General features: G+C 53.1%; 1 protein-coding gene across 9 annotated transcripts in view; it reads left to right on the forward strand.

Moving 5' to 3' along the window:
* DNMT3A (DNA methyltransferase 3 alpha) overlaps positions 1–27,998 on the forward strand; it is a 102,423-nt gene that overhangs the window by 63,068 nt on the left and 11,357 nt on the right. For all 9 annotated transcript variants that reach the window (XR_003513453.1, XR_003513454.1, XM_027555917.1 and 6 more), the window contains exons 7-19: positions 20,031–20,246; positions 20,473–20,631; positions 21,048–21,155; positions 21,372–21,528; positions 21,856–22,005; positions 22,128–22,172; positions 23,337–23,416; positions 23,924–24,036; positions 24,181–24,364; positions 24,613–24,697; positions 26,467–26,612; positions 27,420–27,510; positions 27,689–27,837. Coding sequence is in view for 7 of the 9 variants with exons in the window: in XM_027555917.1 (XP_027411718.1) it covers positions 20,031–20,246; positions 20,473–20,631; positions 21,048–21,155; positions 21,372–21,528; positions 21,856–22,005; positions 22,128–22,172; positions 23,337–23,416; positions 23,924–24,036; positions 24,181–24,364; positions 24,613–24,697; positions 26,467–26,612; positions 27,420–27,510; positions 27,689–27,837 (1,683 nt within the window). In the remaining 2 variants the exon portion in view is untranslated. The remainder of the gene's footprint in view (positions 1–20,030; positions 20,247–20,472; positions 20,632–21,047; positions 21,156–21,371; positions 21,529–21,855; positions 22,006–22,127; positions 22,173–23,336; positions 23,417–23,923; positions 24,037–24,180; positions 24,365–24,612; positions 24,698–26,466; positions 26,613–27,419; positions 27,511–27,688; positions 27,838–27,998) is intronic.

Consider the following 27,998-nt stretch of genomic DNA (forward strand, 5'->3'; position numbering starts at 1 on the left):
CAGTTATATTTCATAGAGTATTTTTCACTAACTCTTACATGTCTTCACCAGTTATGCCAAACCTGATAATTGGGCAGGGAGAACAGGCTCTGTGAATAGCTGTTGGTTGGCTAAGCAGTTGGGAGGTGGGTAAATATGAGACAACTTCTTGGGGAGCTCGGGCCCAGGCCATTGGTTTCTGGGGGTGCTAACAAGTGTACCTGGAGAATAGTGTGGGGCTGGGGGACTGAGGGCAGGCTCCCATGGGTAAGGCGGTGCCTGAGTCTTCTCCATCCCACATTCCTGCTGTCCCCACTGGGTCGCCACTGTTCTTGAGCCAAGGAGAACTTACCTTGGCCTGGCAGAACTAGCCCAGGGCGGGGTGTGGGGAGGAGAGACGAGAGGCACCTTCCCCCAGAGGAGGGCAGTTCCAGACTCTTCTTTCTGTTTTCAGAACAGCGTGGCCCTGAAGGAGCACTTTAGGCTTAGGAAGGGCTTTTCACAGGTGTTACCTCATTAACCCTCACGAGTGCGAGGCAGAGGCCTGGCCAAGCGGCTGGAACTGTCATCAAGCCAGAAGGCCTGAGGGCTCCCTGTGTGTGTCAGTGCTGTGGTTTTAGGACGCGGTTATAGCCGGTGATGTTATGACTCTCTTTAATGTCTTCACCCCAACCGATTCTAAATTGCTTCGGGGTCAGGAAACCATGTCCTGCTCTTCTAGAATCTTGCCTCTTTCCTGGCTTCCAACCCAAATGGAGGGACTCCTGCATCCTCAGACTTACTAGATGTTTAATACGTATTAAATACTGATAGCAAGTAATTGGGGGCTTCCCAGGTGGCGCTAGTGGTAAAGAGCCTGCCTGCCAATTCAGGAGATGTAAGAGATTTGGGTTAGATCCCTGGATCAGGAAGATCCCCTGCAGGAGGAAACGGCAGCCCACTCCAGTAGTCTTGCCTGGAGAATTCCATGGACAGAGGAGCCTGGTGGGCTGCAGTCCATGGGGTCAAAGAAGAGTCAGACACAACTAAAGCGACTTAGCGTGCACACAGGCAACAGTAATCTTCTGTCCACATACTCCAGTCTGTCCTCTCCTCCCTTCTCTCTCCTGCACTCAGAGCCCCCTTCTCTCCCCACAGGCAACACAGCCTTCGCTTTCCTGGAAGTGAGTCCAGGTGCCGACTTGTCCACTCACTGGACCTGGGACCTTCTGCATCACTTGACCACCCCATCCCCGCCCCGCTCCCCCGCCACTGCTTCTGCCCCTCAAGCTTAGGCCCCAGCACTGTTTGTAGACTTTGGTTGTACTCTGCTGTCCTGTGTGCGTCTCATCTTCATGGAACCCCACTCACCAGTTTGTTTTCTGCTTTTGCCCAACCCAAGCTTGTTCAGCACAGGCCCTCTGGGCACCTCTGCCCCCAGGGCTTGCCGTTCAGGAGGTACTCTGTAAAAGTTTGCTGAATGAATGAATGACTACTTCTAATCTCAGAGTTGTGTGGGTTAATAAGGTGTATAGAACATGTACAGCACAGGGCTAGAATATAATAGGACATGCATAATTCTTTAAAACTGATTTATATAAGTATTACACAAATACATTCTTTAAAAAAAAAAACAAAAAACAACCATCCCTCCCAGTGACTTTAATTCCCCTACCAGAGGTATCTGGTGCTGTCTTTATCCATCTATGTGTGTGTGTAAATTTATAAGTTTGCTTCACAGTTGCTTTTTTTCGCTTTTCCTTTTTTATATAAATAGAACCACACTATAGTTTCGTTTTACAGCTTGGTTTTTCACTTATGATAAGTCTGGGCAATCAAGCCACGTAATTACTGTTCTCTTCCACCGTATGGATTACCATGATTTTATTTAACCATTCTCTTATTGGTGGACATTTGTGTGGTTTACAGTATTTTACTGCATAAGCACCACAGCAGTGAACATCCTTGGTCATGTCTCTTTGTGCATCTGTTTCTCTCAGATAGATACCTAGAAAGAGAAATGCTGGGTTGAAAGGAATGTGTATTTTGCATTTTATACAGTGTGCCAAATTGTCCTCCAAAAAGGGCAGTGCCAACTTAGGCTCCCGTAAACAGGGTATGAGAAGATTTTCACCTGTGCCAACATCAATATTTTGCTAATCTAATGGGTGGGAAAAACACTATCTTGCTATGATTTTAATTGGCATTTCCCAGATAAGTGAGGTTGGACATCTTTTCATATGTTTATTGGCCATTTGTACTGCTGCTCCTGTGAGCTGAGCAAATGTTGCTTCCTTTTGCTTTATAACCCTGCAGTCTCAACAGACTTGCTTCCTGTCGGCCCTGGGAAGAACAGCCTGAGTGTCCAGCGGGTCATCTCCTGCTGTGCTATATTCCATTTAATAAGCTATCCCCAAGCACCTTCGGTGTTGGGGGGTTGAGGGTATTGTGCCGGGCACTTTGAGAAGAAGGAGATGAATTAAGTGTGATCTCCTGGGCTTTAGTACAGGAGATGTGAGAAATGGCAATGTAAAGTAGACCTTTAAGCACTAAAACCAAACTATTAGCCAAGTATGTGGGTAGCAGTTTTAGGGGATTCCAACTGGCAGACGTTCCTAGCTTATTCACCATATAGTATATAAACTAATGAAAACCCGAACCCTTACAGGATGGCCTCAGAAATAACATTGCCCTTAAAGGAGATGATGCTTTTTAGAGCCGATGTGACACGTGTACTTTACCAAAAGGCTGAACGAACACCTTTTAAAGGCACTGTTGTGACAGCCTATAATCAGTAGTGAGTTCCAGGGCTGGCCCTTAGGACAGGCTGTGAAACTGTCATCACAGAGGCACCCGTTGTCTCTTCAGTGGACCAGCTGTTCGCCCACTGGAATGTTCACTCCATCTGGTGGGGCGGGTGTGAGGTGGGCACAGAGAGAAGAGCGCTGAGAACAACCCCCACTTTTTAGTGGTGAGAAAACAGTAACGAGGTACTGGGTTCAGCAGTGCCACAGCCAAACCTGAAATAGGCCAGAGGGGTAGCTTTGTGAGCATCTCCTTCATCTCAGGTGGCTCAGCTGGTAAAGAATCCACCTGCAATGTGGGAGACCTGGGTTTGATCCCTGGGTTCCATGGACTGTACAGTCCACGTAGTCGCAGAGTCAGACGTGACTGAGCGACTTTCACTTTTCACCTCATCTCAGGGACAGTGCTGGGAGCGTTAACTTCTGCCACAATCCTAATGATAAAGTAACTTTGTATTTCAGGTTTCACAAAATAGAGACCACCGCTGTGGCCCGGCCCAGATCAGAAATCTAAACCTAGGTCAGTGGGCTAGGCCGTCCATGTGTGGTGTGTGCTCAGTCATGTCTGACTCTTTGCGACCCATGTACTGTGCCAGGCTCCTCTGTCCATGGGATTCTCCAGGCAAGAACAGTGGAGTGGGTAGCCAGGGGATTTGCTTCTCCAGGGGATCTTTCGACCCAGGGATTGAACCCCATGTTTTGCCTCTCCTGTATTGGCAGGCAGATTCTTTACCGCTGTGCCACCTGGGAAACCCTAGGTGGTCCATGAGCTAGTCCAGCGGTTAGGAATCCATGCTTCCATAATAGGGGGCTGAGGTTTGATCCCCAGTTGGAGAACTAAGATCCCATATGCCATGCCTCAGCCAAAAAAAATTTTTTTAAATAATAAATGAAGCTAGGTCAGTGCAGGTACAGGAAACTCCTGCTAATCCTTCAGCTCGGTTTAGTGGGTTCACCTTCCCCTAGGAAACAAGACTCGCTACCTTGTAAGGAAATCCCATCCTTGCTGGCCAATCATGCCCTGTTCCTGTTCCTGATGCCTCTTCTGTCAGTGGGTGGAACTTATGCTGGTCCAGCATCCTTGGGAAGGCGCTCTTGCAGCTCTGAGCCACTGTACTCCCCCAGTCTGTGGACTGTTTTCCCTTAAATAAAGGACATCAGACTTGTTACTAAATTGTATTATTTTTGTCATTTCACAGGTATACTATTCACAATTACTATAAGAGTTAATTTTCATCCCTATTTTACCACTAGGAAGCTAAGACTCCTGTAGGTGAGGAGGTAAGAGCCATGTGGACATCCTTGTGGACAGGCCTGTGGGCTAAACCAGACTCCAGATCGCAGGCTGCTTCTGTTTCACAAACAACTCCACTAGAACTGGGTCTTCCTGGTTTTCAGTCTTGGCTTCCCCTGAAACTATAGGACGGGGTTGGAGGGAGCTCACTGGCTCAGCCCTCTGTCCCTGCCGCCTTGCCCCACCTCGGCCGCAGGTCTTCAGGCCGCAGGGTCTTGCCAGGTTTGGGTCCCTTTCACCCTGGGGACCCCTTCCCCACTTCCTTCTCTACTCCTTTGGTCCTGAGCCTTTGCCCTTGAACTGCTGTTTTTCTCATGATTGGTTTTGATGTTGTGAAATCGGATTAAGTAAATGGAATGAGATTCAGGAGGCCTGGTTTCTGAGTATAGCCTCTGCTGCTGCTGCTGCTAAGTCACTTCAGTCTTGTCCGACTCTGTGCGACCCCATAGATGGCAGCCCACCAGGCTCCCCCGTCCCTGGGATTCTCCAGGCAAGAGCACTGGAGTGGGTTGCCATTTCCTTCTCCAATACATGAAAGTGAAAAGTGAAAGTGAAGTCGCTCAGTTGTGTCCGACTCTTAGCGACCCCATGGACTGCAGCCTACGAGGCTCCTCCATCCATGGGATTTTCCAGGCAAGAGTACTGGAGTGGGGTGCTATCGCCTTCTCCGGAGTACATCCTCTACTCAGGATCAATTTGAGAAGGTTGTTCTCCTCTCTGTACTTTAGTTTCCTCGTTTGTAGCAGGGCACAAATAGACCAGATGACCCCTGAGATTCGGAAATAGCATAATTTAAGGGGAGGCGGACTGAAGTCATGAGCTGTAGCTCCCTTTGTCTCCTTGTATGGACGTCCTAAATTAAATGTTTGAGTGAATTCTCATACCTCACATACATGCTTCTTTTAGAGGCACATACATAAAGCATCTTAATAAAGATGCTTAGAAAAAACTTTCACAAAATTCATGTTTTGTGCTAGAATCTAGCTTTCCTCTTCATGGTGGACCGCTTTTATTGTGTTTGCTGCCAGGATCAGAAATGGCAGGGCTTGCTACTCACCTGGGCGAGGGAGAGTCTTGAAGCCACCACTAAAAAGGTGATGTTGCAAACACACCCCTAACAGGCACATGTTCCTGGGGCATTTCCTCAGCTCAGAAACTGCACATCCCTGTTCTGGCTTTGGTCACCATGTGCCTAGCTAGGTCTGCCCCTTACTGCTCATTTTCTCTTCTTTAGTCACACGATCACCCTCTATCATTTTGAGAGTTACAGACCTTGACTGAGCAAATACTTTGTGCTCAGGCTTTCAGAAAACTCCATATGCATCTGGGTCTCCGCCACTTTCCCACATTTTCTAGACACTAAAGAGACACGTTTAAAGGAAGGTCAGAATCCCACCCTGGCAGCGGTAGGCAGTTAAGTGCTGCAACCCAGTAAGGGTTGGGATAGAAATAGGAGGAAAGGAGCCATGGGAGCAGCTAACTAGCCCTGCCCAAGGAGGATGGGAAGGCCTGCGTAGAAGAGACATCTTGCAGGCTTGCTACTGGGATAGGAGTTTTCCTGATGGGGACAGTGGGAGAAGGGCACTGAGTGGGATCTAAAAAAAACCCTCTAGGAGTTTGGGATCTAGAGCACCTCAAGATTTCTTGCATTTTTATTTCAGCTTTCAGAAACAACCTCATAGCCCTCGCTGTGAGGCAAACAGGAGAAGATCCAGTGGTGCTATTCTCTCTTTGCTTTCATGATCAGAGCATTCGTTAAGGAGGTCCCTAGGATGCTCGAGCACGGGGGGTTCAGCTGGACTGTGTGACTCTGTTAAGGAGTAGTCTAGATGTCGTAAATGGACTTGAGTCTGTATTTACTAAATACACGCAGTACCATGCTGGCACTGGAGGAGACAGTGGACACGGTCCCTGTCCCAGGGCACACATGGTCTAGAGGAGGAGGTGGGAGTGCCCACCGTGAGCCACAACATCAGATGGAGCATGGGCCTCGGCCTGTGCTTCTGCCACCAGGAGTCTGGTGAGCATAGAGGAGGGCAAGAGAACTTCTGGGGGAACTCCTGGAAGGTTCCCTGGAGGAGGTGTCCTTTGAGAATTCCAATAAGGATAAATAAGGAAGGCGTTTCAGGAAAAAGAAACACTGAGGGCAAAGACAAAGAGGCATGAAGCTTCTGGGTTGGTCAGGGAACAGCGTGAGAGCTGGTAACTAGGTGTGGGAATTGGCAAGGAAGTGTAAGAAGAGATAAAACTGCAAAGGGAGATGGTCAGATTGTTACAGCCTCCCTGTCATAGTGAGAAACGTGGGCTTCACTGTGCAGGAGGGAGCTGGAATGTTAGAGAACCGGATGTGTATTTTGGGAAGGTAACCCTCCCTGGCTGCAATGCAAAGGGACCCAAGGAAGGTTAGAAGAAGGACCAGTTAGGAGGGCGTTTCATCTGATTTTGACGAAGGGGCCAGGCAGTGGGAGGCAGACTTGATAGAACTGATACAGTTTGCCTCTGGTTGGAGGGAAGGGAGAAACTGGGCTGGTATTTGGGGGCTGGGGTGAGTAGTCATTATATGAGCTAGGAAATCCTGAGCTAGGGAGGAAGAGCAGGTTTGGAGCAAGAAGGTGGTATGGACTTTCCATTTTCTTAAGGATTTATTTTGATGGTCAGAAGCTTTTCATTTGAACAAAATCCAGTTAACCAAATTCTTCTTTTATTGGAGTGTGTGTGTGATCTCTGAGTTCTCTGCCTACCCTAAAGTCATGAAGATAGTCTCTTAGGAGGAGTAAATTTTATTTATTTGTCTGGCTGTGTCAGATCTTAGTTGCGGCATGTGGGATCTTTCGCTGCAGCATGCAGGCTCAGTAGTTGTGGTGGGCAGGCCTTGTTGCCACGTGCCACAGGGCTCAGACCCACATCCCCTGCATTGGAAGGCGGATTCGTAACTGCTGGACCACCAGGAAGTTCCAGGAGTGGACTTTTAAGTTAGGTTTTGGACAAGCTGCTTTTGAGAAGCCAGCAGAGTGGCTGACAATGGGGAGGGGTTTAGCAGGCACTCAGGAGTCATCCTCTAGGAGGGTAAGTGCAGGCTGGCGAGCAGGGAGAGAGGACCAGGGTAGGGAGGGTCAGCTTACCTACCTGGGGCTTCTGGGAGCAACCAGCTGGCAGGAGTGCCAGAACAACTGAAGGACCACTAAAGACCCTCTTTTCACCTGTCTGTGGAGCCTTTTAAAAGAGTTGCCTTTTAAACAGTACCTAGATTCGCATAAACAGGAGACTGCACTTTTTTATTCCTACTTTTGCTTAATCTGAGTTGAAAGTGAAAAATTAAAAATACACTGCCCATTATTCCTTAACTAAAGAGTCATATAGCGTCTGTGAAGAGTTCTTATTAAGGGACGGCAAGTCAGAAAAACAGTAAAACTTGCTCACAGTGTGCAGTTGGCATGGGAGAGGGGGAGGACCCGGATGGCCAGAGACCTGACGGGTTAGAACTGAGTGACTAACACACATACATTCTGGAGCTATGAGGCGGAGACCCTGGTGTGATTCCTGGGAAATCTGATTCTCTAGTCAGGTGCCCATGGTTCTGGGGCTTGTGCAAGTTTGAGAACCACCCAGCTTCAGGTGATCGGAAGTAAACCAAACCCGACACAGAAGTGTAGTGAATAGTGTTACTTGCTCCGCCATGTCCAACTCTTTGCGACCTCATGGACTGTAGCCTGCCAGACTTCTCTGTGCATGGAATTCTCCAGGCAAGAATACTGGAGTAGGTTGCCACGTCCTTCTCCAGGGGATCTTCCCAAGCTGGGATCGAATCCAGGTCTCCTGCATTGCAGGCAGATTCGTTACCACTTGAGTAAACCGGGAAGCCACCTGACACAGAAGAGATTCCTCCAAAGATGCATTTATTGTGTCACCCACCACCTGATAGTGAAGGACAGGGAAACCTGGCATGTTGCAGTCCATAGAGTTGCAGAGTCGGGCACGACTTAGCAGCCCAACCACCACCCCCGCCCCAGTCACCCTCACAGGGTCTTCCTGCACATTCGCATTACCTGGGAGTCTGTTTTAACCATTGCTCTCTGGGCCACCCACCCTGGATTCAGTACACTTGGACTTTAGTTCTGGGCCCAGGCCCAGATCACTCCGAAAGGTGTCCAGGTGATTGTAAGGGCTTGAAACTCAGGCCGTGAACACTGAGCTGTGGAAGGAGTATGGGCTCTAACGCCGGCACAGCTAGAGAACTGTTTCCCAATAGAGGTGGGGGGAGAAGACCGGAAAGGACTTGGTGCAGGAATTCAAATGTTTCCTTTGGGATGGAGATGGTAGGCGGTCCTAGTGTTTTCAGCAACGGGTTTACCCCAAGGCTTGTCTGCTGGGCTCCTCCTGGGTCTTCTCTTTGGACCCTGAAACTTGAGAGGGTCTGCATGCCTGAATCTGAATGGTGGTCCCTGGGGTCCCTCCCTTTGACCCCTGGAGCCTGGGGTGGGGGAGGGGAGGAGAAAGCAACCCTGGCGGTTCAGGTTTACCTGGTTCCTTTGGACCCACACCCCCCAGGTATAAAATTAACAAGTCTCCCCAGAGTCTAGTTTGTAAAGCAAAGTGACTGTACACGGTCAAGCTAACTTGTCGAAAGGTTCTTTCCAAACCTCTTACACGATATGCCCTCCTGACTTCCTTTGACCTTACCTGTAATACTCAGCAGATATCTGTCCCATCAGACTGATTAAGAAACTAAGATCCAAAGAAGCTAGGCACTTACTGAAAGCTTTGTCATCAGCTGTGATCCTCTGTTCCCATCCTGCCCCTTCTATTCTTTTTCCTGGCAAGGGGCAGGTGAGACCTGGGGACCTGCAGCACCACTGCCTCCACCCTTGCTCCCTGCCCACAGCCTGCACTCGGCTCACAGGCAGGGCCGTGCTCACCTCGCAGCTCCCAGTTAGGGGCTGGAAGTGATGGGGCGGGAGAGTCAGGTTTGTGGAGAGGCCTTCGTCTTAAGGAGCAGACCTGGAGCTGTCGGGAAAGAGGGGGCAGATGGGCGAGGGCAGAAAGGAGGCTGCAGCTGAGGCTTCAGGAGCTGCTGGTAGGTCTGGCAAGTTGAGACTTCCAAGCATGTAGTGACTGGGAAGGGACGGGGGAGCCAGGAAGGAAGGGATGGGAGAACCAGGGAGAGAGGCAGAAGAGATGGAGACGTCAGGGGTCAGCGAGGAGGTGGCTCCCAGACCCTGCATTTTACTCTGGATCAGAATGTTTGTCAGCAGTGGAATGTAGAACAGGCAGGAGGCCCTCGGCGGCTCGCCTCCCTAACATGTGTGCATACAGCTGTGCTTGTGCATCTCGCTGGGAAGCTAACGCAATTGCAGATGCCCCCAAAGATCTGCTGTCTGAGAAACCTGGGAGGCTGGGCCCTGTCCTGGCTCACCGTCTCCCATCCTCCCTTGAGTCCTCCTGCCTTGACTGGTTCCGGCCGCCTCAGATTTCCTTCAGCACACAGAGAAAGCATCTCTACCACATAATTTACCATCTAATTGCATGCTGTGTTGAATGAGCGCTGTGGCTTCATGTGCGGTGGGTCCTGGGCACACAATTAGGCTGTGAGGAGTAACAGGAGGGAGGTCAGCTCTTGCACTGGCTCTGCCCCCTCCCTCCCCAACCCCCAATCCCCCTCCCCCACGCCTCCCCCCCCCCCCGCACCACACCCCCACCCCCCCATCGACCCACCCTGCCCTAGCTGGTGTGGGTGCTGCTGCTGGATCCTAGGGTTTTGGTGTCATTCAGGCAGGCTCAGAGGTTGGCTCCTGGATAAAGCACAGCCTCCTTATAGTTCTAAAAGTAGACTAGACCGGCAGGGGTGAGGGGTTTTGAGGGGGTGGGCTGCCCCTGCCCCATGGCCTTTGCCTAAAGATGAGCCTCTCTTGGGTCCAGGTTTGGGGATGGCACCAAGCCCAACCAGGCCAGCACACTGCAGTTTCCATGGTGACCCTTTTGGTTTCCTTCCTAAGGAGGATAGATTTCCTCTTTCGGTCCAGGTCGTGTGCCTGGGCCGCCACCACTCTGAACACTCTGGGGACCAGGCTGCCCAGCTCCGCTCCCCTCCACTTTCTGCCAGACAGGACAGTTTGTGGAGAGGCTCAGTTTTAAGTCACAGTCCAATATCAGACATCAGCATGTTCTGGTTTGAAAGGGGAGCAAGAGAGACAGGCCCAGGAGAGGGGGCGACTCCCCTCCTTCTACCTCTCCCTCCTCAGTTTTGACCCTTTGGGTGGGCTTGGTCCCCTGCAGGCCTGTTTCCTCATTTGTAACAGCCAGGGCCCTTGGTGATCTCCATACCTGGTTGGAAGCAGAATCACTTAGGGGGAGGGGGTTTTAATAGATTCCTGAGCTCTACCCCAAGCCAGCTCATCGCCATAGGTGGGCCTAGGAATCTGTATTTTTAAAAACCTCCTTGGGTGATCCTGATACAAATGAGTTTGAGATTCTCCTGCCAAGGTGACCTCTGAGGCCCCCAGAGGAAGGAAAGGAAGCTCTGCCTTGTGCTGAGGACTGCCTGGCCTTTCTGGGGTCCCCGGAGCTTCCAAAGAGCCCATCGTAGGTCACTCTTGTCAGGAAGCCGGTGTTTCCTAGTCACGCTGGCTAAGCCAAGACTAGGCCCCCACCTTTTCCCCACAGGAGAAGCCAGGAGAGAGAGGATTGGGGGGTGGGGGGGAGGTTGCCATAACAACCAGCTCCAGGCAGAGGCCTCCCTTCCAGGGCTGGTACTTCACCCCAGCAATGGTGGTTTCCATGGAGATGGGTTACTGAGGGACAGGGGGAACATTTGCCCCACTTAGTATATTAGTCAGGAGCTGCCAGAAGGCAGAACCATCTCTAGGTGGGAGCCTTGGACCCCTGTCAACTTTGAGTCCCCCTCCCCACACCCAGCTGTGGCCTCTGCTCTCTGGGTGCAGGTCTGACGCTTTCTCCCCGCTTGGTTGCTCTCTCTGTGACTGGTCTCCCTAGCAACAAGTCCTGCTAACTCCTTGCTGTTGGCTCTGTGGCTATTTTTAGCTTCCCTGCCAGCAGCCCAGTCCTGGTCATTTGCTTGCAACCTCCATGTGGATGGCAGGGGAGCAGGAAAACAAAGATTCCCGGCCTTTTTCGGGAGCCGTGGACCCAGACCTCTTAAGCACCTATGGGAACTTTGCTGTGGAAAGTATTTGCCCTCATTTGGGAACTTGGTCAGTAGACTCCAGATGAGGCTCTGGAGACAGTGTTGGATTCAGTTCAGCAGACACTGCTTTAATCCTCTACAGTGTGCAAGAGGCTGTGGTCCACACTGCTTCCACGTGAACCTGAGTGAGAGCCAGGCCCTGCCCTCTAGGGATTTTTAATCTTGTGAAGAGGAAAGAGGAGTACACCTTAGTCCAAGCAAAGATCGGCACGTGCTAGGAGAGGATTACACGGTGCTCTGGGAGTATGGGGGAGGAGGCGAGACAAGGGAACCTTCAGGTGGGGAAGGATAAGGCTGAGGGGCCAGAGCAGCACTGTCCAGGAGAATGTTCTGCAATGACAGAAATGTTCTAAAATCTATGCCCTCCGCTACAGTAGCCTCCCTCAGCCACATGGGCTCTTGGACACTTGGGATGTGGTTAGTGCAATGAAGAACTGAATTTTCATTTTAATCTAATTTCAATGAATTTAAATGGCTTTGTGCAGCCACTGGCTCTCTCACTGGCCAATTCAGGTCTAGAGAAACCTTCATGGCGGAGGTAACTGGTGAATTGGGCTGAGAAGGATAGGTAGGCTTTTGACTGGTGGAAGGTGAAGGGGAGGAGCAAGGAACGGCATGAGCAAAGGCACGGAGGCAGGGAAATGGCATATTTGGGAAACAGCAAGTGGGTGGGCTGAGTGTAGGCTGTGTGAGGTAAGGGCTGCAGATGGTGGGGGCCTTAAGTGCCATGCAAGGAGCGCAGGCTGTAATCAGCAGGTGGTCAGAGGTCTACTGTGTAGCATGGAAGCTTCTGAGCTATGGGTGGAACGGCAGGATTGGAAGAGACATCCATCTTGACCTTGTGGTTCTTGTCTAGATAAGTTCTCATTTGTCATGGGGGCAGTGGGAATGTTTGTGTGTCAAGAAATGCACAGTGTCTCCCAATATGTGGCTTTGCAGATGGCTTCCCAGGGATCCTGGCTCCTCCGATTTTGAGTTCAGGAACTCAGGTGCTAAGTCCTGTTCAGTGGACGCCACATAACCTCCCCACCTCCCACTAGCACTGGATTTTATGACAAAGCATGCCTCAGAACGCTGAACTTAAGAGTTAAAATCAGCCAGGCAGTCCCACTTGCGCCCGTGGGAGCTGCTGCTCCTGGGGGGAGGATCACGACTTAGCATCTCATCTCCGCTCCCCAAGCTGGAAAGTCAGCTTCACAGTGCTCCCCACACTCATGCTCCCAGAGACACCCGGATGCTCAGTTTACAGATTTATAATAGGACTTGTCCTTCCAACACAGATCCATCCAAGTGGTTGTCCCCATTTTATCTGGCAACTTACCGGTATCAGAGTCACTGGAAAATGTAATTAAAGTTAGAAGTTTGCTTGATGAACACAGGATCAGTGCTGAGTCAGGTGTCCCTAAGAGGTATTTTCATCAGGCCTGTTGGAGCACTGCAATCTGCCTGCCAAACAGGAAATACGCCCTCTCTTTCAGGTTGCCCTCTCTTTTGGACCATGCTGGGTACTTCCTCTCCAACGCTTCTTTTAGCCTCTTGACATCCACCAGATCTTCTTTTCATCCAGGGGTTCCTCCTTTCAACATACTTTTAGAACACGTCCAAGAACCTGGCTCATTTTACATGGCTCTGCTATTTTAGGTTGACTATCTTTATCTTGATCAAAAGACCTATCCCAATAACCACCCTGGGCGGGTTACTTTGGAAGGTCGAGAACATATATGACCTGAGGATCCTAGAAGGCTGCCCTGGTTTTTTCCTGACCTTGGGCTAAAGTCACTTCTTAGCCTAGATCTTGGGATCTCTTCTGCTTTGAGGTCTCTGTGCCCACCAAGTACAAGGTAGACAGATCTCAGTCTGAGTGACTCACTGTATAGAAAAGGGGAACCTTTCCCCTGGGTATAGCTACAGGAGAGGGGTGGTGCTGTAAGTAATAAGAGGACACCTTTGAGTTGAGCTTCCTTTTTGCTTAAGTTGGGAGCTATGTGGAAGAGGTAAGATTTGGGCTTAATTTTACTAAGCCCAATTTTTTATTGAGGTATAGTTGATTTACAATATTATGTTTCAGGGGAACAACATAGCGATTCACAATTTTTAAAGATTATACTCCATTTATAGTTATTATGGGGTTCCCTGGTAGCTCAGCTGGTAAAGAATCCGCCTGCAATGCAGGAGACCCTGGCTCGATTCCTGGGTCGGGAAGATCCCCTGGAGAAGGGATAGGTTACCCACTCTAGTATTCTTGGGCTTCCCCTGGTGGCTCAGACAGTAAAGAATCCGCCTGCAATGCAGGAGACCTGATTTAATCACTGGGTTAGGAAGATTCCCCTGGACGAAGGGACTGGCTACTACCCACTCCAGTATTCTTGCCTGGAGAATTCCATGGACAGAGGAACCTGGCAGGCTATAGTCCATGGGGTCGCAGAGTTGCACATGACTGAGTGACATACACACACACACAGTTATTATAAAATATTAATTATATTCCTTGTGCTGTATATTCTTATAGTTTATGTTAAACAATAGTTTGTACCTCTTAATTCCCTACTTTTATCTTGCCCCTCCCCCCCCCCCCCATTCGAGCTTAATTTTAGAGAATGAGAATAAGGAAGTTTGGCAGCTGGAGGGAGAAGCCACTTTTTGAGTGGGCCAAGGGAAAGCGAAACTGATGGTCCTGATCCGTTCTGACACTTTTGAGTCCTGGCTGCATACACAGGTGTCATTACTTACTGAAGACCAAGACCACGGAGTGTAGAGTCTAAATGTTTACCCACATAACAATGGAAAGAGAGATGTCATAGGTGAGATAGTGTTTTTAAAGAGCTGGCCAAGCCAGATCAGAAACTTCATTTTGAGAGGATGCCTGGGGTGAGGTCTAAAGTGGCTTGTTAACAGGGCCTGGATGCCGGGGAGGCATGAGTGAGAGAAGCCAAGCAAGTCCTATTACATTCCTCAAAGTGTGAGAGCAGGCAAGAAGTATAAACTCATGGAAACTGTACCAAGCAGGTACCTTGATTGGGTTGAAAGATGGCTAAGAGCAGACTAGGGCCTTTGTTGTGTGGAAGGGTTCCTCTTTGCTGTAGAGGTTCTGGGTCTTAGGGCTGGGAGGGGGTTTGTACTGCCTGGGTGTTCTGTGGAGAAGGCTCTCTGATGTGGGGTCCTCTTCCCTTTTCAGAGCCTCCTTGTTCTCTGATGGCCCCCAGGAGGGTGCTGAGCCCTGGCAAGGATGGTGGGTTCTCCTCACAGCACATCTTTTGACCTCATTATACCAGCACCTGTTCCAGCTGGTTTGTTCTCACTGTCTGTGGCTGAAAGCCAGGCACCTGGGGGCATTATCTCCTTGAGATGCTGGTATCCCCGGCCTGGGAGGGCAGACGTCATCACTCCTGTTTTGCAAGTGAAAAAAGACTTCTTGGAGTTAAGTGGCTTGTTCAAGGTCACAGGGACAGAACCAGAACTCCAGTCCTGATCTGTCGAGCAGTGCAGCCGGCCACACAGCCATTTCCTGCTGGGACATTTACCCTTGGTTCCCCTGCTCTGCCTTTTAATTCATCTTGCAAACTGAAACCATGCTAATCTTTTTCCAAAATACCCATTCACCTCATGTCAGAAAACCTGCGGTTATTCTTCACTGCAGTAGGATATATCCATTGACATCTCTTCTCTGCACTTTCGCTTTAGTTGTATTGAGGGGATGGGAGGTGGAGGTGGGCAAGGGTTTTCCTCCCTTTCCAGCCTAACATCTCTTATTTCCTATCTGGCCAGCCTCAATCCAGATCTGATTCATCCTCCAGGTTCAGTCTCTGCTCCACATTGATCTCATTAACCTTATTTATCACTCATACTACTTGTTTTTGGTTGGCTTCCAAGCCATCCTAGCCCATTGGACTTGGTATTGGTGGTATAGTTCTCTTTAGAGATGCTTTTCAATGACCTTTTCCAACTACTCCAAGTCTAGTTGAATTTGTTAGCTCCTTGAAGGCAGGGCCAACAGTGTCTGCTTCTGGGTTGCTGGGGAGGGGGGGTGGTGGGCAGGGTGTGGAGGGAGAGAGAGAGAGTGTGTGTGTGTACATACATATATATGTATTTATTTTCTTTGTGGGGAGGCACCTCTGCTCAGGAGGAGGGAGCATGAAATGGCTGAAAGTGCACCTGGAGGCTCCAGAGGAGGAATGGAGTCTTGACCTGCAGATGTTAGTGCTGGGAATGGAGGTGCTGCTGTACTTTTACACTCCTCCTCCCCACCCCAACCCCAACCTTGCACCTTGCAAACAGGAAAAATGAGACATCGAAGGCAGACCTAGAATGACCCAGGGGACCCAAGTACTTGGCCAGGAAGTGATTTTCTAAGCCTGAACTCCTCACACCACACTAAGGCACCACTCTATCCACTGGCTGTGTGAAGAGGAGACGCCCCCCTCTTCTCGCCCCCCCACCCCAAGTTCTATTCTGGAGCGCTCCCGGTTTTGTGCGGGCGCTTTCTGTCCCTCTGTGTGCTTTGAATTTTCCTACAGCTTCCTGGACCTCTCCGCTCATTTGTAAGCTTTTCCTTTTTTCTTTTGGTTGCGCTGCGGAGAGACTCACTTTTAACAACTTTCTCCTGGCTGTCCCAGACGGTCCGAAAGCTCCTCTCTCCTTTCGTCTGCGCTCCCGGTTCTCGGGGCGCTTGCAGCTTACCTCCGCAGCTGGAGCGCAGCCCCTTCCCTCCCGACCCCCGTCCTTCCCTCCCCGCGCGGTTCGCGGGCTCCGCGCCGGGTTCGGGCCGAGTTCGGGGTGGGGGCAGGGGCAAGGAAGGCCGAGCGGTGGGATGGGGCCGGCGCCGCCTCCAGCCTGGCTTGGGCGGGGCCCCAGGAATGGGCGGAGGCCCAGCCGCGCCCCCAGGCCCCAGCGCCGGCCCGCGCCCCTCGGACCGGAGGAGAGGGGCTGGCCCACTGCCAGCGTCTGAGAGCCGGCCCCCTCCCCCGGCCCGCTCGCAGCCAACCAGGCACTCCAGCGGGGCCCACGTGACCTGGAGTTCTAGACAAAGAAAATGTTCAATCCCTCCCCCCCACCTTCCCCCTCCCCCTCTCTCTGGCCCCCTCCGCCCCCCAGCCCCATCGCCCCCTTCCCCTCCCCCCAGACGGGCAGCTACTTACAGAGCTTGAGGGCCGGGGCTCACACCTGAGCTGGACCACCGAGGGGCTGCACCTGGCCTTATGGGTAGGTTCCTGGACGGAGCCCTGGGGAAACTGGGGGCGGGGAGGCGGCAGGGGCCGGTGGGAGGATCTCTGGGCCTGCAGCCCTCTGGGTTGAGAAGAGTCAAGTCTGTCTCCCCGGCCCGCGGGAGCTGGCTGCCCTGCCTGGCCTGAGTTCTGGAGATGCTGAGTTACTGTCGTCCCACCCACTCTCTGCTCAGGAGCCCCAAGCCCCACTCCTCCCTGCTCTCAGGTGGGATCTGGTGGCTCCGGGGCCAGGAAGAGCAGCCCTGGCCTGAGCCTGGGGCAGTGGTCAGCGAAGGCTGGGGGGCAGACTCTGGCCCGTGGAGTTGGGCTGAAGGCAGCGGTTTTGCTGAACTGGCTGGCAGATGGGTTGTTGGGGTTTCCTGGCTGACCTGTGTTCCTGGATAATGGACCACGCTGTCCTCAGGCCGTGCCAACCTTGTGGACTCCCAAGAGGGATGGTCTCCTCTCCTGTGTGTTCCTTGGAGCCACCGTTAGGCCACCAGAAAGAAGTGGTGTTGGAGTGGGAGGGAGCAGTGCGACCCTGACACGAGGCTGTGGGGTGGCCTTATGCCGGCTTGGGATGGCAGAGGCACCATGAACAGCCCCGGGTCTGCTGCCCCAGCGGGCATCCGCCTGAGTCTCTGGACCTCTGACCTTTGGCATGGGAAGCAGCCTGAGTCCAGAGGGAGGTGGAGGCGGGACAGCTGCCCGAAGACATGGGACTGGACAGGAAGGCCTTGCCTCCACCAGAGTGGAGTTGCCAGTGGCTCTGCAGGCTGAACAAACTCCAGGCCAAGTGGCCTCCCGGGCAGCCCGTAGTGGAGCTGCAGTGGTGTCTTCATCCTGCCCAGTCTCTTGGCTACTCTGGCCTGGGACCTTCTGAACTGAGGTGGCGGGGAGGTGTGTAGGAGTTGTTAGCCCCAGAGCCCAAGCCCAGAGTTAATTAACCCTTATTTCTCCTATTGTCTGCCCGAGGAGGAGGGTTGGCACAAACGTGGAAGCCCGGCCCTCTCTCACTGCCCTAGGCAAGTCTATTCTAATGAGCCCCTCCCCCACTCAGCCACCCTCTCGCCCCTTCTTCCCCTTTCCTCTTGCCTCCTGCTGCTAACCCACCCCCCCCCCTTCTTCCTTCCCCCACTCCTGCTGGCCGGGTCCTGTTGGAGGCCCCTTCCTCCTCCTCTGCTTGCCAGACCATGCTGGATGCGTGTTCTCCTGCACCTACTGGGTTGGGGGCGCTTAACAGCCATCAGCAGCATCCTCTGACAAGCTGGGGGAAGTTGTGGGGGAAGAAGAATGTTCAGGAACTTGCTTTGGAGGGGGTGAGAAGAGAGACAAAGGGGCTGAGGGGGAGTCAGGAGGGTGGTGGCAGGCACGACTCCCTTCTAGACAAGGGGATGCGGAGGGGGGTGCCCGGCGAGCCCCCCTCAATGCTGCTGGCTGGAGATCCTCTGCCATCTGCACACCTTGTTCTGGCTGAGGGGGCCGTCACCCCTGGAAACTGGGGCTTTGGGTCATCCAAGGCAGCACCCTGGTGTAGATCAGCATCCGTGCCTGAAGTTCACAGAGGCGTGCGCGGTGGAGGGAAGGGAGCAGAGATGGCGAGGCACACTTGTATCTGAGCACATCTGGTACTGGGATAGTGCTGCTGCAGCTGACAATTCTAGAGAAGCCTTCTCCCCCCAGAACTTGAGTGCACACCTAGACACACCTTCCTGTAGGGGAGGAGGAGGTAGATAATTGATTTAGGTTGGAGTGGGGCTGGGGAGGGAGGGGCAGTAACCCTGCATTCTCCTGGCCCCTGGTCTCCAAGGGCTCATTCTTCCAGCTGTTCCTGCTTTGGGGGCAAAGGATGCTTTATCCTACTGTAGAATTAGAGTTAGAGAAAGAACTAGGACTTCCACCCTCAGGTTTTAGGAATTGCTGCAAGAAGCAGGTTTGGTTTGTGGCTGGGAGGCAAAGACTTGAAGATAGAACAAAATAAAATGAATCTAAGAGACAGTAGACCCTTGAGCTGTTCTTAACCTGGGACCTGGGGATCCATGGACAGGCTTCAGAGAGTCCTTAGAATTCCTGGTACATGCATAAATCATATTTTTAAACCAGTCAGAAAAGGTTAACAGCAATCCTTGAGTTCAAACTCCTTTTTTAGGTGGAGCAACTCAAGGGACTGCTCCAAAGTCAGCTATTAATTAGTAGCAAGGCTAAGACAGGAATGTAAATGCTGTGACTTCCAGCTTGGAGGTCTTGTACTCCAGGTAATCTTGAGGATGGGTTTGTATTCACAGCTCTGAACTCTCGGGGAAAGTGTTATTTTGATGATGGGATTTTTTCCCCCCTTGAATCTGGTTTGCTGAAAATGGGGGCAGAGCCTTGAAGTTTGAGGGCCACGTGTCCTAGATTCGATAGTTGGGCTGAGGTTAGGTGGAATGCCCCTCAGAGCTAACTGTCAGGTATTTCATCCTCTGTAGGGTGATGGGAGGGCTTCCCTGGTGGCTCAGTTTTAAAGAACCCTCCTGCCAATGCAGGAGATGCAAGAGACGTGGGTTTGATCCCTGGGTTGGGAACATCCCCATGGAGAAGGAAATGGCACCCCCACGCCATCATTCTTGCCTGGGAAAGCCCATGGAGAGAGGATTCTGGTGGGCTACAGTCCATGAGGTCGCAAAGAGTCAGACACCACTTAGCGACTAAACAACAAGGGCAGTGGGAATCCTGGAGCAGGTTTTGAAAAGGAATGGGCCTGCGGGTCACAGCTTGAGAGAGGAGCATGAAGCAGTGAAAGGATCGAGGCTGTTCAGATTGGGCGAATCCCTGGGTTTGTCAGTGGGATGGCAGAGAGGATGCCTGGCTGTACTGTGGACTCCCTAAATAACTGTTGAAAGAATGAATATATTGATGGATCGGAAAGGTGCACATAGAAAGAAGGCGTAGAACCTGGTGACCAAGTATGTTAGATATAATCCAGAGAACTCCAGGATGGCGTGTGAGCAGGAGAGCAGGCAAGCTCTTCTGGGTCTTGTGGTGGTGGTTGAGCAGATGGGAAAAGAACGGAGCACTCTGAACACAAAATAGTGATTTCATTGTTAGGCATCACAGCAAAACTAGAACTGTGTGGAAGCCAAGACCAGGAATAGAAGGGGTCGACTGCCCAGGAAAACTGTGGAGAAAAGGACAAGAGGATCTTTTTCTAGACTGGGGATTAAGAGAAGAAAGGATGGAGCCAAGGTCTGTGCCTAATCTTAGGTGCATGGTTGGTATCTAAACAGAATACTCTCTGAATATAATTGATGCATATCAGAGGGTGGGCAACTGATGATGCTGACCATTGAGGAAGATTAGTTGAGGGCGGAAGATTTCCTAAGAGGCAGAAGAGAAGGCTGGAATCGAGCCAAGTGATTGAGTTCACCTCTCAACTGCAAATCTTTCTGTTTTCCACAGTGAGCCCGTTGAGTTGATGAAGGAACTCCTGTCTCTAGCCCCTGACCTTCTGTCATGATCTCCAGACCATGGAGAGATAGCGAAGTGCCCCTTGAGTATCAGATCAAGGTAACTTCCGTTCCTTATTTCCCCAGGCTGAGAAGAAAGCCAAGGTGATCGCAGTAATGAATGCTGTTGAAGAAAACCAGGGGTCCACCGAGTCTCAGAAGGTGGAGGAGGCCAGTCCTCCCGCTGTGCAGCAGCCCACCGACCCTGCGTCCCCCACAGTGGCCACCACGCCTGAGCCCGTGGGCGCCGATGCCGGGGACAAGAATGCCACCAAAGCAGCTGACGATGAACCGGAGTACGAGGTGAGCCGCTGGCTTCTTCACCCACCTCGTCCGGCTCCTCCTGTCCTGCTCTCTCTACCTGACCCCACGTCTCTTGGTCTCTCCAGTCTTGCTCTGTCCATTCCGATGGAGCTCCCTCCCGGCTGTCGTGACCCTCAGACGTCCAGGGCTGGGGTGCTGTGGGGGGAAGCAGGGTGGCAGGGCCTTGTGACCACCCTGTAATGACTTCTGCTCCTTGGGGCTCCAGGACGGCCGGGGCTTTGGCATTGGGGAGCTGGTGTGGGGGAAACTGCGGGGCTTCTCCTGGTGGCCAGGCCGCATTGTGTCTTGGTGGATGACGGGCCGGAGCCGAGCAGCGGAAGGCACTCGTTGGGTCATGTGGTTCGGAGACGGCAAGTTCTCAGTGGTGAGTCCGGGGTTCAGTGGTGGCCTGGGAGGTGGGGATGGGAAGGGGTCTTGGTCCCAGGGTCTCTGGTTTCAGCTGGGGGCATGGTTGGAGTGGGATCATAGGAGAGGGAGCTGTGTTCATCCCCACTCTGCGAATGTGTGGTTGGAAAAGTCCCCAGAGGTAATTAGGTTGCACTTGGAGAGCTCGGCTGCCTTCCAGGACCCTTAACCCAGCATGCCCTTCCACCTGCATCAGGTCCTCCCCGCATCTGGGGCTGGACTCTTCCTTTGCATTCTGTGATTACTTACTGGTGCATCCGGTCCTCTCGAGGGCAGAGGCGGGTCTTACTGTCCCCCACCCCCACCATGCCAGGCATGTGGTGGGTGCTCGATGAGCTTGGGAAGAGGTGCAAACGAGGCGGGTTGTGCCTCCAGGTGTGTGTGGAGAAGCTGATGCCGCTGAGCTCCTTCTGCAGTGCTTTCCACCAGGCCACCTACAACAAGCAGCCCATGTACCGCAAGGCTATCTACGAGGTCCTGCAGGTGAGTGCTCTTCCAAGGGGCTCAGCGGCGGGCGGGGGCGGGGGCGGGCTCCATCTGGGGGTTAGAGCCCAGGGTTAGGCTTGGGCAGAGGGTCCACTTGCGAGGCCCTTTGGCCTCCTCTCCTCACTCGCCCCCTTTCTGCACCTTCTCCCGCCTCTTGCCTGAGCCCACCTTCGCTACTCTCCTGACAGCCTACCCCACACGTGTTGCCCCCAGGTGGCCAGCAGTCGAGCGGGGAAGCTGTTTCCAATGTGCCATGACAGCGACGAGAGCGACACTGCCAAGGCCGTGGAGGTGCAGAACAAACAGATGATCGAGTGGGCCCTGGGAGGGTTCCAGCCCTCTGGCCCCAAGGGCCTGGAGCCCCCAGAAGGTACATGCAGGTGCACCAGCAACTCTGCGCCTGGGCTGGGGGAGCCATGCTTGGAGGGAGGGGGGCCTACAAGGTCTCTCTCCCATCACAGTGGCTCATGGGAATGCTACCGTCCCCGTCTCCCTGGGGTCAGGGTAGGGACAGGGCTGCTCTGGGACTCCGAATGACCTGTTCCCCATTGGCTTGCGGGCCCCAGAGAGTTGGGAGTAGGAACAAGTTAGGGACCAGGCTGTACCCCCTTGTTGTTGTAGGCAGATGTACAGGGGAGGGAGCTGGGGTTCCTTGTCAGCGGTAACCGTGGTCTCCTCACCTGCTTCCCTGATCCAGAGGAGAAGAACCCCTACAAAGAAGTTTACACAGACATGTGGGTTGAACCCGAGGCAGCTGCCTATGCGCCGCCCCCACCAGCCAAAAAGCCCCGAAAGAGCACAACGGAGAAGCCTAAGGTCAAGGAGATCATTGATGAACGCACAAGAGGTAGTGGGCCTGCCTGTGGAGGGAGTGGCCCCTGGAGGGCGTGGTGGGGTGAGGCCGGCATTCAGAGGGGCGGGCGTGGCCCTTGAGGGCCCCTCTAATGCCGCGCTCTCCTCCCCTCCCAGAGCGGCTGGTGTACGAGGTACGGCAGAAGTGCCGGAACATCGAGGGTGAGTCCTGAGGGGCTGCCGGGTGTTGACTCTGGGAAGTCAGTTATCTGTTGTCCACGGGCCAGGCATGAGGGGCCGTGGGGTGGACATGAGGCCCACAGCGGGTGGCTGGCACAGAGCAGTAAGGTACCAGGGAACGTCCGCTGTCGTGGGCCAGGGGTACTTAGAGATGGCTCTGTCCTGTACCTCCCACCGCCTCCAGCCTGCTCGGCACACACCTGCCTTCCCAGTGCTACAATCTTCCCTGTCAGTGTTAGGGGCTAGTCATTAGGGTTGTTGGTCAGAGAAAGCGGCCTCTCTTGGATTTGCATGCGTGCTCAGTCGCTTTAGTCCTGTCCAACTCTTTGCAACCCCCTGGACTGTAGTCTGCCAAGGTCCTCTGTCCATGGGATTCTCCAGGCAAGAATACTGGAGTGGTTGCTGTGATCTCCTCCAGAGGATCTTCCCGACCCAAGAATTGAAGCCACATCTCCTGCATTGCAGGCGGATTCTTTACATGGGGCTTCCCTGGTGGCTCAGAGGGTAAAGCGTCTGCCTGCAACGCGGGAGACCCGGGTTCGATCCCTGAGTCAGGAAGATCCCCTGGAGAAGAAAATGGCAACCCACTCTAGTACTCTTGCCTGGAAAATCCCATGGACAGAGGAGCCTGGTAGGCTACAGTCCATAGGGTCACAAAGAGTCGGACACGACTGAGTGACTTCATTTACTTAAGTACTTCCGCTTTACACCTAAGCCACCAGGGAAGCCTGGATTTGAGCTTGGCCCTTTTACCTTTTCTCCACCTTCTCTCATCTGGTGGTCATTAGTGCCTCCCATGTCTGTCTCCCTTTGCCAAGTGATGGTGTGTCCAGCTCGGGGCCCTCAGGGCTGGGAAGGATGGGATCAGGGTCCCAGGCCCTAAGGACTGGCTGCTCAGGGACATCTCCAGAGTGACCTGGGGTCGGGCCTGTTCTCGCAGGCAGGCGTTTGTCCTCATAGCATGCCTTTCCTGGAAGGCAGCATCGCTGCTCTGGAAGATGAGTAGGCTCCTGGGGTGGGGCCACATGCCTCCCTGTTCCACGGGGCCCCTCCCGGACGCCTTCCTGCCTTCTTTTCTGGAGCCAGGCTTTGGCCCCAGGTGGGAGGGGGCCCCTTCAATGACACTCTGCTTCCGCTGTTCCCCAGACATCTGCATCTCTTGTGGGAGCCTCAACGTCACCTTGGAACACCCTCTCTTCATCGGAGGAATGTGCCAAAACTGCAAGGTAGGGCACGCCCAGCAGAGACGAGGCCCTGGGCTGACCACACCTGGTCTCTGGGCTATAGCACGTGTGGTAGCTATAAGGGTGACTTTGAGGTTTGCTCTTGATGCAGAGTCCTGATAAAATGGACCCTCGGGGTTCAAGTGTCTGACCTGCTGTTGCTTTTCCTCTGAGAGATCTTGCCCCACCTTCTAAGGCCTGGTCTCGTCCCCAGATGCGTGCTCACAATGTCACAGTCACTAGTGTGAAGTGGGGGCAGGACAGGTCGTTGAGTTAGGGTTAGGGTGCCTCTCCCCGCTGCGTCCATTGCAATGGGTGGGGAGACATGGCGTCCCCTTCCCAGCTCTGTGGTCTGGGCGGAACCCTGACTGGATGGGTGGCAGGGTCGTGTCTCCAGGGCTGTGTGGAGGTTCCAAGGCGAGAGCCCAGAGGCTGGGTTCACCGCCTGCCTTTGCACTGGCTGGCCTGGGTGCTGCCCATTGGTCTCTGAGCCTCCACGCTGCTCCCTAGAACTGCTTCCTGGAATGCGCGTACCAGTACGATGACGATGGCTATCAGTCCTACTGCACCATCTGCTGCGGGGGGCGCGAGGTGCTCATGTGTGGGAACAACAATTGCTGCAGGTGAGGCCCTGCCCCGAATGCGGTGCACTCCTTGCCTGGCACCCAGGCTTTCACTGCCTGTCCTGCCCAGGGCTGCAGCCACAGCCACGCTCCATCCTGACCTGGGGGTGAGCGTCCCCTCTGCTCCACTGTGCTTCCTTCCAGGTGCTTTTGCGTGGAATGTGTGGATCTCTTGGTGGGGCCAGGGGCTGCGCAGGCAGCCATCAAGGAAGATCCCTGGAACTGCTACATGTGCGGGCACAAGGGCACCTACGGGCTGCTGCGGCGGCGGGATGACTGGCCGTCTCGGCTCCAGATGTTCTTCGCCAACAACCATGACCAGGAATTCGTGAGTGCTGGGTGCTGGGTGGAGGGCGGCTCTTTTCACCCTCAACCTGCCAGAGCCAGAGGGCAGACTCTGCCAAAGCGAGAGCACTGGATTGAGGTCCTGAGCACTGTGTAGCCACGCCTGCGCTGCCAGCCAGGGGTGTGGGGGTCCGGAGGGCCCAAGTGCCCACAGTTGGCAGAGGCCTGCCCCAGGTGTGGGTCTGCAGTACATTCCTGGATGCTTACCTGGCCTGTTGTGCTGGCTGCTAGGATCCTCCGAAGGTTTACCCACCTGTCCCAGCTGAGAAGAGGAAGCCCATCCGGGTGCTGTCTCTATTCGATGGAATTGCTACAGGTGAGAGTGGTTGGCATCTTGGTCCTAGGACATGGGAGCTGAGCTCAGAGGACTGTGGATATGTCACTCTGGCAAAACAGGGTGACAGTTAATATTACAGCTGTTAAAATGTTAGCCTAAGGAGGAAACTCTTGTGTTCAGTGAGAAGTTGAAAATAAGTGGTAAACCAGCATGTTCAGTGGGCATTCCCTTAAATGGGCAGGGCTAGGGGGCTCTTCAGCAGAAAATGGAGCAGTTGTTGGTCAGCGATTATTGAAGATTTTCACAAAACCTCAAAGGACAGACTTGGCCACCAAAGTAAAAACATAGACAGTCCTGTTGTGCTTTGATTATAAGTCACAGTGAAAAACAAACTGTAAACAAAAGAGTCTAAAGAATATTTAAATTGCCCATAATCATATAATTAGTGTTTTGGTATATGTCATTTTACATTTTTAGATTTTAGATTTTTTTTTGGGCTTGTATGTTTATATAATATGTAGATATTAAAATGCATAGTGTTATAACTTGCCATTTCATTTATAGTGTTATGAGTTGTTTTTCACATAACCAATATAGGACTCTGTTATTTGTAAATGCTACATAGGATTCCTTGGAGTGGAAGTACCATAATTTAATAAACCCCTATTGGGTGGTTTACTTTTTTCCTGATTCTTCTGGGCAGTGCCGTAACAAGCATTCTCATACGTGCGTCTTTATATACTTAACCCATTAACTGTGTAGCCAGTTTTTAATTTCATGTGGTTCTTAACCTGAGTCCTGACATCCACCCCTCTGCCTTGCCCCCAGGCTGAGGCTTTTCAGTCTTTAGGAAAGAACAGTCCTCCTCAGAACTTGTCCTAGGACCAGAGGGAGATGGGAAGGCTGGGCCCAGAGACCTTGGCCAGAGGGTGGGGCTGGTCCCCCGGACGGATGTGTGTCTTCTGTACCTAGCTCAGTGCTGTTTGTGTGAACCTAGAGGAGTTCGTGTACAGCTTTGGTTTCCCAGGCTAGAATCTGGAAGCCTCCTTAAGCAGCGTTACATTGCAAGAGGCTGGGCAGGCTCCTTGTAGGGAGGTCTGCTGGGAGCAGATCTGTTGGGAGCAGTGGGGGATCACAGGGTCTCCTGAAGCTCTCAGGGTCTGTTCTGAATGGTGGTCTGTTCCAGCCAGCATTTGTGGAAGGGTCCTGGTCAGGAAGTGTGAATACTGGTTAGCTCAGGAGGAAGCACATTTAATGAGACCACCCACTCTGCCTTGAAGACCCAAGAGAAGGGCTGGATCAGGCATGCGTGGTGTTCTGAGGTGGAGAGGGTGCCCGAGTGCTGGGGGCTCACAGAGGCGGGAAGGCCATCCTGGGGGCCATGGAATGGGGTGGGCATCAGTGAAACCATTTAAGAGCAGGGGGCGTTTATGTTGAGTGTTGTTGGATGGCTGAATTGCAGCCTGATGTTAAGGGCCAGGGAAGGACACGTGTATAGAAATAGCAAAGGAAAGCCCACTCCAGAGTCAGCTGTTGTTCTCCCCTGGTTCCAGAAAGCCCTGGAATGTCCTGTCTGGAATGTTTTCTGAATAGATCCAATTAGGCATGAGACAGCCTCAACGGTAACAGCCTCAGTGTCTTTGTTACTGATAAGTCCAATTGACCCGGAAGTTTCTGGGCAGCCTTCTGGGCAGGGTGGGGCTTGGGCTTGACTCTGACTCACGTGTCTGGCTTGCCGCAGGGACCCCCTGTGAAGACCAGGGTGCCGGGCAGGTGACCCAGTGACTGCTTTTTGCTGGCTGGTACAGGGCTTCTGGTGCTGAAGGACTTGGGCATTCAGGTGGACCGCTACATCGCCTCCGAGGTGTGTGAGGACTCCATCACGGTGGGCATGGTGCGGCACCAGGGAAAGATCATGTACGTCGGGGACGTCCGCAGCGTTACACAGAAGCATGTACGTCAGCGTCGCAGTCCGCCCCTTTCTCCACGTCACTCAGCTCCTGGGCCCGCCCCTTCACGGCACTCAGCTCCTGGACCCGCCCCTTTACCTCACTCAGCCCCTGGGCTTGCCCCCTTTTCCAGTCACTCAGCTTCTGGGCCGGCGCCCACTGCTCTCATCTTCCTCTCCCCGCTTGAACTCTCCCTCCTTCTCTTCCATCTCCCTCTTTTGTCTCAAGAGGCTGGGCAGGTTCTGCTGGGACTTGGGGGGCCAGGCCTTTAGGGCTTGGGCTCCTCCCTGGCTGGTTTCTGGGCCCCTTTGAGTGAAGCGTTGTGGGTTACAGTAGGTTCCCGTCCTCCGGGTACTGTTAGCCACAGCTTCACCAGCCTGCATTTTGTCGCGGTAGTGGGGTCTGGTGGGGTCCTCTGTGAGTGGCCCCTTGCCTTTCCAGGTAAACATGTAGACCTTGAATCCCAGACCCTGAAGGGCATTGGAAGGGTTCAGAGGGCACAGGGCCCTTTTCATCTGGTACAGCCCGAACTACTGTCCCTGCGTGGCTGTTTTCCTTGCTGGCCTCCTAGATGTCAAGTTCAATCCCTTCACTTTACTATCTGGAAAACTGGGCCCAGAGAGCCTCGGTAACTTGCCCATGGGTGGAAAGAGAGAGATTGTGTATGTGTGTGTAGACAGCATACAAGCATCTGGGTCTCTTCTCTCCCAAGCGAAGTACTTTTTTTTTGCCAACTTCACAGATCATTTCTCTCTTCCTTTCCGCCTCTGTCCCCGGACATCAGGCCCATCACATTACCTTTATCCTCCCAGATCCAGGAATGGGGCCCGTTCGATCTGGTGATTGGGGGCAGTCCCTGCAATGATCTCTCCATCGTCAACCCTGCCCGCAAGGGACTCTACGGTAGGTGCATCGTCGCCCCTCTGCCTCCTGAGCTGGCGCTTCCGCACATCGGTTTCCTCTTTGGATATTTCTGCCCTGGGACGGCTACTCCCAACGACCCTGCCCTCCCCGTGCCCGAGCCACACCACTGTCTCCTGCAGACAGCCCCAGCTGATGGCTTTCTCTTCCGACCTCTCAGAGGGCACTGGCCGGCTCTTCTTTGAGTTCTACCGCCTCCTGCATGATGCGCGGCCCAAGGAGGGAGATGACCGCCCCTTCTTCTGGCTCTTTGAGAATGTGGTGGCCATGGGCGTTAGTGACAAGAGGGACATCTCGCGATTTCTCGAGGTATAGCCAGCACCCTTGGTTTGGCCAGCTCACTAATGGCTTCTACCTTGGACTGCTGCTTTATCCCTATCTCATCTGCATTGTGGAGCTGGGGACTGGGAACTTCTGCTTTGCAAGGGGCCCGTTGGGAAGCTCTGGGCTTCCCAAGTAGGCGAGGAGGA

The sequence above is a fragment of the Bos indicus x Bos taurus genome, chromosome 11, assembly GCF_003369695.1.
Source record: "Bos indicus x Bos taurus breed Angus x Brahman F1 hybrid chromosome 11, Bos_hybrid_MaternalHap_v2.0, whole genome shotgun sequence".
Classification (NCBI taxonomy): Eukaryota; Metazoa; Chordata; class Mammalia; order Artiodactyla; family Bovidae; genus Bos; species Bos indicus x Bos taurus.